General features: G+C 37.2%; 1 protein-coding gene across 1 annotated transcript; it reads right to left on the bottom strand.

Annotated features, from left to right (window-relative positions):
- Positions 1 to 1,992: 1,992 nt before the first annotated feature.
- On the bottom strand, positions 1,993 to 3,494 carry LOC115895643 (dnaJ homolog subfamily B member 6). The gene has a single exon (XM_030926277.1). It carries the CDS (start codon positions 3,343 to 3,345, stop codon positions 2,617 to 2,619), a length of 729 nt encoding a protein of 242 aa, XP_030782137.1. The 5' UTR covers positions 3,346 to 3,494; the 3' UTR covers positions 1,993 to 2,616.
- Between the last annotated feature and the right edge of the window lie 7,689 nt (positions 3,495 to 11,183).

The following is an 11,183-nucleotide window of genomic DNA, read 5'->3' as shown; positions in this document are numbered from 1 at the left end:
TTGAGGCTACAAAATTGCACTCCAGCCTATGCTTTTTCTCCTCTTTTTCTGTCTCTCTCACACACACACTCACAAAGGTGAAAAGTCACTAAAAGTAGTAAAACCAAAAACATATTGTAATCATACTAACAAAGGCCAAGGTCAAAGACAAAGGGAAGATTCTGAAAGCAACAAAAGAAGCACATAACACGTAACACAGCTGCAATTTGCCTGGCAGAAATATCTCAGCAAAAACCTAACAAACCAGGAGGGAGTAGGAAAATATTTCAATGTGCTGAAGAAAAAAAAAAAAAAAAAATCTGTCCATCAAGAATACTGAGCTAGTAGCATGGCTCATGGATGTAATGCCAACACTGAGAGGCAGAAGCAAGAGCATTGCTTGTGCTCAGCAGTTTGACTCTGGCCTAGACAACATAGCAAGACCTTGTCACTATAAAAAAATTAACAAATTATTTGGGGTTGGTGCATGTTCCTGTAGTCCCAGCTACTTGGGAGGCTGAGATGGGACGATTACTTGAGCTTGAGAGGTTGAGGCTACAGTAATCCATGCTCTTACCACTGCACTTCAACCTGGGTGACACAGTAAGACCCTGCCTCAGAAAAAAAAAAAAAAAAAAAAATTATAAACAGCAAAGATATATCCTTCAGAAACAAAGGGGAGATAAAGACTGTTACAGCTGATGAAAAGCTAACAGAATTTAGCACCATCAGGCCTATCTTACAAAAAATGCTAAAAGCGGTGGGCGCCGGGGCCCACACCTGTCATCCCAGCACTTTGGGAGGCGGAGGCGGGCAGATCACGAGGTCAGGAGATCGAGACCATCCTGGCGAACACGGTGAAACCCCGTCTCTACTAAAAATACAAAAAACGAGCCGGGCGAGGTGGCGGCGCCTGTAGTCCCAGCTACTCAGGAGGCTGAGGCAGGAGAATGGAGTAAACCCAGGAGGCGGAGCTTGCAGTGAGCTGAGATCCGGCCACTGCACTCCAGTCTGTGTGACTGAGCAAGACCCCGTCTCAAAAAAAAGAAAAAATGCTAAAAGGAGTGCTTCAAACTGAGACACTAATATGTAAAAAGAAAACATCTGAAGTAAATATAACTACACAGAAAAACCCAGAGTACTCTACTATAAGCATGGTATATAAACTGCTATGTCTTTAGTATAAAGATGAAATAACAAGGCTATTAAAATAATAATTACTTTTTTTTTTAGTAAAAAGAGACAGATTTCATTATGTTGCCCAGGCTACTTTCAAACTCCTGGTCTTAACTGATCCTCTCACCTCCGCCTCCCAAATTACAGTGATTACAAGTCACAAAAACTGCACTCATCCAACTATATTATTTTTTAAGAGATAAGCAATAATAAAAAAGTAAATGGGACATCAAGAATTCACGTTAGAGGCCATGAGATTAAAGTATAGAGTTTAGGGTTTTTTTTTTACATTTACAATGAGAATTAATTGTTGTCAACCTAAAATAATTTATTATAACTATAAGGTATTTTGTTGTAAATAACATTATAACCACAAAGTGAAATCCTATAATAAATATACCAATAATAAAAAGGAAAGAATCAATATACTGCTAGAGAAATTAACATGACTAGGAAGACATACCAAGAGAAAAGAAAGAAAGAAACTACCAAAATAATACATATATTTAAAATAAAAATGCAGCTAGTAGACCTTACTTATTGTTACCTTAAATGTAAATGACTTCACCAATTAAAAAACACAGAATTAATTTTTTTAAAGACTTAATCCTATGCTGTTTACAAGAAATATGCTTCACTTATAAGAACATGTACAGACTGACAAAGAAGAGCTAGGAAAAAAATATTTCCCATTCCCACTGTATTTGCATGATATCATTCCATGCACATGGAAACTTAAAGAGGGCAGGGTAGCTAGTTAAAAAAAAAAAAAATCAACCTTTTTCTAAGTTTACTTTCTTTTTTTTTTTTTTTAATGCACCAACACATTCGCATTTATTTTTTTTTTAAAGCAAATGACAAAGACCCAGTTTACCAGCTTTACTTTTTTAAACCTAAGCTTAACATTACATATTTAAACAATTGTCAAAACTTACTAAGTTGCCAGCATTCATGCACAACTAGAAAACATCCTTAATTTATATTAAACCAGAAATGTATTACCATTAATGCATTAATATCTTTCACTACTAAATACTGAAAAAAATTGAAATTATTTCTGTAGAAGAATGGTCCTGGCAATGTTAACTTCACAGCAGGCGGACACTACGTGGCTCACATTTCAGACATAATGAAAAGCAGGTCCATGCTGGTGTTAGTGTACAATCTTGTCCTACACTAAAGAGTCAAGACTCACCTTGGAGTACGTTTAATAAAAAAGCAAAGTGCATACAGAGATTTACAACAATTTTAAAGACAAAAAAAAAATGGTCCTATTATGTGGTCCCAACAATAAACTCAAAAGTCTACGACAAATAGAGGCTCCGATGAGCTGTTTATAAATACTTTAGGCACAATTATACTGAAAGTCGAGTTCGTTTGAAATCTTCAAAAAAATGTTTCTGTTAATCCTCAAATGGTGCTCGTTATAGTTTAACATTTCTGTTAAGCGCGTGCGTTGAATTACTTGTTATCCAAGCGCAGCAGCTGCTCCTTACCATTTATTGTTAAGGACTTTAACTGGCCGTCTTCTTCAACTTCTACTCTTTCTTGACCGTTCTCGACAATTCTCTTTGTAGTGATTTTTCTGCCATTAACTATTTTAGTTGAAGTTGATATCGATTTGAAGTTGCCCATGCCGCCACCACCACCAAATGACGTGGAAGAGAATGAAGTGAGGCCCCCATGACCTAGTGACCCAAATGAAGTAAATCCTGTATCAAAAGAAGAAAATCCACTTCCAAAAGACGGGAATCCACTGAACGCAGAGAAAAACGACCCCGTCCCTCGGCTTCTGCTTCCTCGGGGACCCCTTCGATTCCCAAAGAAGTCCTCAAAAGGGTCTTCAAACAAGTCAAATGAAAATGGGTCCCTTCCACCAAAAAATTCCCTGAAGACATCATCTGGGTTGCGGAATGTGAAGCCAAATTCAAATGGACTGTCAAAATGACTTCCACCTCCTCCTCCACCATTTAATCCTTCTTTGCCATATTTGTCATAGATGTCCCGTTTCTTAGCATCCGACAGCACTTCATATGCCTCCGCTACTTGTTTGAATTTTCTCTCTGCTTCTTCTTTATTCTCGGGATTTTTATCTGGATGCCACTTCAGTGCCAGTTTCCGATATGCTTTCTTAATATCCTCGGGTGAGGCATGTCTCTGCACGCCTAGAACTTCATAGTAATCCACCATGTTTTAAGAGATTGTTGGAATGGGTCCGAGGACGGGGACGGCAGGTGTCGGGACGCAGGAGAGGCGGGGTGACTGCCCGAATCTCCTCACAGCTCCTGCACTGCTGCGCTGGTGGTGGCGGCGTCTCCTCGCGCTTTCCTTTCTAGTTTACTTTCAAAAAGGAGATATGATGAAAATAAAATCACAGAGATGCACAGAGAGGCAGCTCATTCCCACTCCAAACCTCTTAAAGTCTCCAGCCCCAAACTCCTCAGGGAGATGGATTTGAGGTCTCCTCCCATCTCATCGTTGAGAAGCCTTGCAATTAAAAGAGAATACTACTACAGATTTTATAGAAATAAAAAAGATGATCAGAGTGTACCCTGAAAAATTATGCCAAGAAATTGGATAACTTGGAAAAAGTGGGAAAATTTATAGAAACATGCATACAACCAAGACTTAATTATGAAGAAAGAAAAATCTCAACAGACTAATACCTGGTGTAGAGATTGAATAGTAATCTAAAACTTCCCAACAACAAAAAGAGTCCAAAATCAGATGGCTTCACTGGTGAATTCTAGCAAATATATGAAAAAGAATGAAAACAAATACTTCTCAATGGAGTTAATATAGCAAGGCTGCAAAATAGAAAGCCCAGTATCTCATTCAATTACAGAGACACTGAATTACCAATCACATAAAAAAGTAGCTCTGCGCTATCTGAAGAATGTAAGGTATACAAAATTTATCAGGTACAAAAAGACATAAAATAGGAGGCCCCCACCATCCACATACATGCACCCATGGCCTGGATTCATTGTTTAATGGTATTTTGCTACACCTTTCCTTCTCTGTAGTTTCCAGACTAGCTGAGGACTACATTAAATGTTACTAAAAGCTGCACAAAGTGACCTTTAGCCATTATCATCAAGTTCCTCAAATTTGTGATACAAAAAACAATGGATAACCAATCAATAGCTTATGTTATTTTAGTGTACATCCTTGGTATTCACTTAAGAACTGCTCCTTCTTTACTTCTTCAGAAACTCAACTGTAACTGCTGCTAAATGGAGCATATATTAAGGGCATCTTGAATCCATATATCCCAAGTTGCCATCCTCAACCTTGGCACAAATATACCAGTGATCAGGAAAAGATGCAACAGAAGGAACACAGAATGTTCAAGCTTGCTTGAGGGACAAGGTAAGAAGGGTAGCTCCAGGAATTTGCTTCTCTTTCACCCAACTGAAACGGATAACTAACAACCATGTATTTGGATGCCTGAGTGTCATGAAGAATCAAAAATAAAATAAAAAGCTTTCCAGTTTATTGCAATACCACAGAAGCTGCAGTACCACAAACATCAAGGGGATAAAGATGTTAAAAACTTTCAAAAAAGAAACTAGTAAATTCTCTAACTGGGAAACTAAATGCAAAATCCCAGAAAAGCACATCACAGAAAATCTTAAGAGGCCCGTAAATTCTCTGACCAAGCTCACTGCTGAAGCTTCCCGACTCTGAAACCAGTCAATAAAAACAGGAGAAGTGGCTGTTTTTTCCCAATGAACAACTCACAGCAGAAAATATCAAGCTATAATACATAAAAGAATAAGTTAGATCACATTAGGTCACAAAATAAGCCTTAACAAATCTTAAAAGATTGAAAATCAAGTACCCTTTCCAACTAGAATGGAATGATACCAGAAATCAATAGAGTAGAAAAAGCCAAACTCAGACTGTTTTCCATCTGCTGTCATCCTCCCAGCAACACAGAAGACTTCTGTGATAAACATGTAGGAATTTCTCTCTATCAACAAACAGCAATCAATTCTACAGTGAACACAAGTTGGATGTCCTCCAATTCCATTCTGATTCTAACTATGTGGAGATGGTATCAAGATGACACAGGTTGAGAGCTTAGTTCCATAAAACTGCCCCCACTTCCAATGCCAATCCCAAGTTCCAAGTGGTCCTACCTATGCTTTGACTGACTGATTACAAATTGGACATCCACTACCCCTCCTTGGGTTCAGTTAACTTGCTAGAAAAGCTCATAGAATTCCGGGGAACACTTACGTTTACTGGTTTGAAAAAAATAAAAAATACATCACAAAGGATACAGATGAAGACATGTGTAGAGAGAGTTATAGGGGAAAAAAGAGTTAGGGATTTCATGCCCCCTCAGGGTCTGCCATGCCCAAAAACCTCCATGTGTTCAGCTATCTAGTGTGCTCCAAACCATCCTTTTGGGCCCTGTATTAGTCTATTTTCATGCTTTCAGTCTGAGAAGGGAAACCCAGCAAGGCCTATCTGTTCATATTTTCCTTAGCATCTCTGTGCAGTATTTCTTCTTCCACCATATGGGGAAGGACTAGTTCTGAAACCAGGGCTGTAGAGCCTGCAATGAGAAAAAGGTCAGAGCGTTTCTTTATGGTCAGCTCCAAGACAGGCAAGGGAAAATTAAAGTATGTTTTTCATTTCTGTGGCCTGCCTTGTGGAGAAAAAGAAGTAAATGGAAGGACAGAAGAAAGTCAGAGAAATTCTGTTTCCTGAGACCTGCTTCTGAGACCTGAAGCACCCCAACATTACAGCAAGTGCTATGGGAGTAATGAACCAAGAACTGTGGAAAACAATCTACCTCTCTGTCACATAATATCACGATAAGAGAAAAACTGCAAAAGTCTCAAATAAAAGATTTAACATATTTATGAACAAATAATAGGTTTGGGAAACAAAGGAAAATGTGAAACTATCTTGAGTTAAAACAAAAACACAGTGAATGAAAACTTTAAGTTGCCACAAAAACAGTACAAAGAGTAAAGGCCTACATTAAAAAAGAATAAAGATCTCGAGTTAACTGCCAAAGTTTGTATCTCAAAAACTAGAACAACAACAACAACAAAAAACCAAGGCCAAAGCTAATAAAGGAAAGAAATAACAAAGTTTGCAGCAGAAATAAATAAAATGGAGAACAGAAAAACAATAGAAAACAGTTTTTTAAGTTCAGATTTTAAAAAGATCAACAAAATTGACAAACCATTGATTACACTGAGAAAACAAGAGAGGACTGAAAAACCCAGAAATGAAAAAGAGACATTACAACTGATGCCACAGAAATCACATTTCTTAAGAGACTATGTGAGTGATTATACACCAAGTACAGGATAACTAGAAAAGGTGGATAACTTTCTAGAAACATATAATCTGTTAAGATTGAATTATGAAGCTAGTCTGAACAAACTGAAAGCTAGTAAGAAGGCTGAATCAGTAATCAAAAATTTTCCACTACAAAAAGTTCCAGAACCAAATGATTTAATTCTAAAAAACAGTTTTTTAAAAAAAAAGCTATCCCAAACACTACCAACATCAGATGCTACAATGACAACAACAACCACCTAACTATAAATCAATATCCCTTATGAATACTAAGGTAAATTCCTTTAAAAATACTAGCAATCTGCATGCAAGAACACATTAAGATTTTACACCAAGCTTGTCCAGTTCACAGCCCATGGCCCACATGTGGCACAAGATGGCTTTGAATGCAGCCCAACACAAATTCATAAACTTGTTAAAGTATTATAAATTTTCTTTGTATTTTTAAGCTCATGATCTATTACTAATGTTAGTATATTTTATGTGTGGCCCAAGACAATTCTTCTTCCTATGTGGCCCAGGAAAGTCGAAAGATTGGACACCATGTTCAAGTGGAATTTGTTCCTGAAATGAAAGAATACCTCAATGTATAAAAAGGAAACAATGAAGTACACAACATTAATAAAATGTAGAGGAAAGAATACGTGATCCACGTATGTGGATGCAAACAAACAAACAAAAAGACCAAATTAAACATCATCTTCTGATGGTAACACTCAACAAACTAGGAAGGCAAGAAAACTATGTCAATGTAACAAAACCTGTGTATAAAAAATCCACAGCTTATATTCTGCTGACTAGTAAAAGGCTGAAAGCTTTTACTGAAAGAAGAGGAAAAAGACAGTAGCTGTTTTGTCACATTTATGTAAAATAGGACTGGAAATCCTAGAATCCTAGTCAGAACAACTAGGTAAGAAAAGAAAGGGAAAACCTCAATATTGAAAGATAAAAGTAAGATTATCTGTTTAAAGAAGACATAATCTTATTATCTCAAGAAGTCTAAAGTCTTCACCAAAAACAGCTTAACTTAATAAGTTGTAGGATACAAAATCAGCACATGAAAATCAGTTGCATTTCTAAATACTAACAATGAACAATATAAAAAGGAAATTAAAAATAGAATCACATTTATAACATCAATATGATACAGGAGGCAAAACACTTGCATTTGGAAAACCATGAACCACTTCTAAAATAAATTAAAAACACAAATTTTTAAAGGTTGATGTTCATGGATTTTAAGGCTTAATGTTATAAAAATGCCCATGTGGCACATATACACCATGGAATACTATGCAGCCATAAAAAAGGATGAGTTTGCGTCCTTTGTAGGGACATGGATGCAGCTGGAAACCATCATTCTTAGCAAACTATCACAAGAAGAGAAAACCAAACACCGCATGTTCTCACTCATAGGTGGGAAGTGAACAATGAGATCACTTGGACTCGGGAAGGGGAACATCACACACTGGGGCCTATTATGGGGATTGGGGAGGGGGGAGAGATTGAATTGCGGAGTTATACATGATATAAATGATGAATTGATGGGTGCTGACGAGTTGATGGGTGCAGCACACCAACATGGCATAAGTATACATATGTAACAAACCTGCACGTTATGCACATGTACCCTAGAACTTAAAGTATTAAAAAAAAAAAAAAAAAAAAACAGCACTTGAACAGAAATTTAATTTTCTCAGAAAGAGCATGCTTACTTCCTGCAGAAAGGGTACACTAACCAGCAGTTTGGCCATGAGAGGACACCAAACAAAGGAGACAGGGTCATTTATAACTTGATGCATCCACCCTACTCTGTGTCTGGTTTCCCCTAGCTGGAACAGGACCTCACATTCTGTATTTGTCCTGATTGGCTAGCAACTTAGAACTTTTTACAAGAGGGAAAAGCAGAGGAGAACAAAAGAAGGAGGAAGTAACTTCTGGAATGCTGAGAAAGGTAAAGAACACCTTCAAACAAGGGAGAGGAACAGGCTATGACCTAGGGCTTGCTTGGACTGGTATAAGCATGCCAGCGCAAATATTTAGGCTAAATTGTAGAAGCTAAGAACATAAAGTACACGGATTTCTTTATTACAACTAGCAGATATTTAAGAATGTTAGCACAGGTCTTTGAATAAATTTTGCTTTTAAGAGAAGTTACTTCCCAATTAGATGGGGAGGAAAGTCTTTGAAGAGGAACCTCTACTTTACTTTCACACTCCTCAAAGAAAACATAAGATAAACTTCATTACATTAAATTTTACGTTAGTTTCTTGGATATAACAGAAAAGCAAAAGAAATAAAGCAGAAAAACCACAAATGGATAATTTCAAACTAAAAAACTTCTGTGCAACAAAGTAAACAGAGAAAACGCAACTTACAGAACAGGAGAAAATTACAAACTATGTATCTGTTAAGGGTCTGGTATCCTTTATCTTATGTATAAAGAACCCCTAAAACTCAAAAACAAAAACAAAATAATCTGATTTTTCAAATGGTGAAAACAAATCATTACTTGTCACCCAAAAGACATAGAAATGTGGCCACAAAATACATACAAAAGAGTCAGTGATTTGTTGGTAGGAAAAAACAAATCAAAACTAAAATGAAATATCACTTTACACTTATTAGATAATGGTGTTGGCACGGGTGTCAAGAAATTTAAGTACTGAAACATAGTAATGGAAAGCAAAATGGTGCAGCCACTATGGACAACAATTTGATAATATACAGCATATACAAAAGAATTTAAGAGAGTACTCAAATACTTGTTTACTCATGTCACAGCAACAATATTCACTATAGTCAAAGAGGGAAGCAATTCCAGTAATCAACAAATGAAATTGAGGCAGGGAAATAGGATCTGGAGGCAGGGAACATAAGGTCTATTCACACTTCAGCTATGACAGGAAATATCCTCTCCATAGGGTGCATGCCGAGTAAATGACTTTGTAACTTTACTTCATCCTCTCCATTTACATAGGGTATATACCAAGTAAAGGGTATTATAAACTCACAAGAACTCTGTAATGAGGTCCTTGATCCTCTGTGCTCAGGCTCACCCCCACACTGTGGAGTGTACTTCTATTTTCAATAAATCCCTTCATTCCTTCCTTGCTTTGTGTGTGTGTGTGTGTGTGTGTGTGTGTGTGCGCGCGCGCGCGCGCATCTTGTCTAATTCTTTCTTCAAGATGCCAAGAACCTGGACAGCCTTCACTAATATTTTGGTAAGCCAACCAGGAGGAAAAGGTAAGTGCAAAGTTTGGGGTTTATTCTTTTCCTTTCTCCTTTTCCTTTCTGCTCCATACAGGGAAATCTCTCCCTCTCTGTTTTCCTTTCCGAGACGGGACCATTGGTTGGCAGCACCTAAACATGGAAGCAACTGCAGGTTTCTGATGCCAGTTGTTTGAAATGCTTGTTGCCTCAGTGCTGTAAAGAAATAGCACTTGAACAAAATTTATTCAGTAAAGCCATTTTTACTTCCTGCAGAAGGGGTACACTCTCCAGTAGTTTTGAAATGAGAGTACACCGAACAAAGGAGACAGGGTCATTTATAACCTGACACGTCCACCTCACTGCTGTGTCCGGTTTCCATTGGCTGGAATGGGACCTCAAATTTTGTATTTGTTCCAATAGGTTAGTAACTTAGTAACTCCTCTTAAAAGATGCCAAGGTAGACAAGAACAAAGGAAGGAGGAAGTAACTTGTGGAATGCTGAGAAAGGTAAAAACACTTTTAAATAAGGAAGAGGATCATGCTATGACTTAATGCTTGCTTGGACCAGTATAAGCATGCCAGGGCAAATATTTAGGAGCACAGGTCTTTGAATAAATTTTTCTTTTAAGAGAAGTTACTATTTATTCCTAATTGGATGGAGAGGAAACTCTTTGAAGAGGAACCTCTACTTCACTTTTTACAATATTCCACCTTTTTATTTTATGATTTCTCTTTAAACTTGCTTACTATGTTTTGACTTAATTGTTTTGTTTGTTCTTTTAAGAGAAGTAATTTTTTTAATTGTGTGGAGGAGAGTTAAGAGTTAACTATGTAACAGTGGCAGAGACAAGTTTTAATATAAAACTTTGAAGTCAGGGAATAATAGTTTACAAGAATAAGTACACCAATAATAAGAGTGGAAAAGGTGAGAACTGAAGTAAATTTTTTTTTTAATTTATAGTTACCTACCAGAACAACATGAATTTAAATTTTGCAGCTATTTGATTTTGTGTTTTAAATGTATTTGGCACTTCTTATAGGACCTTAATAACATTTATATAAACCTGAGGATTAAAGGACTTAAGAGTTTTTTTGTTTTTTTTTTGTTTGTTTGTTTGTTTGTTTGTTTTTGGCCTGAGTGTTTTGTTTTAACCTGTTCAGACTGATGAAATACCAGGGTAAAGGGGATAACCAATTCATTTAGAGCATAAGTGTAGCAGGACAGGTGTCAGACAAAACTCCTCAGACACCAAGTAACAGAAGGAAGGAGTTTATTCCACCGGGGCATTGACAAGACTTCAGTCTCAAGAGTCGAGCTCCCCGAATAACCAATTCCTGTCCCTTTTAAGGGCTCACACCTCTAAGGGGGTGCATGTGAGAGGGTCATGACTGATTGAGCAAGCAGGAGGTATGTGACTGGGGGCTGTGTGCACCAGTAATTGGATCGGAACAAAAAAAGATAGGGATTTTCACATTGTACTCCTATACAA

This window comes from Rhinopithecus roxellana, chromosome 22 (genome assembly GCF_007565055.1).
Source record: "Rhinopithecus roxellana isolate Shanxi Qingling chromosome 22, ASM756505v1, whole genome shotgun sequence".
Taxonomy (NCBI): Eukaryota; Metazoa; Chordata; class Mammalia; order Primates; family Cercopithecidae; genus Rhinopithecus; species Rhinopithecus roxellana.
Note: the sequence above shows the minus strand (reverse complement) of the source record. Positions and strands in the feature narration are given on the sequence as shown.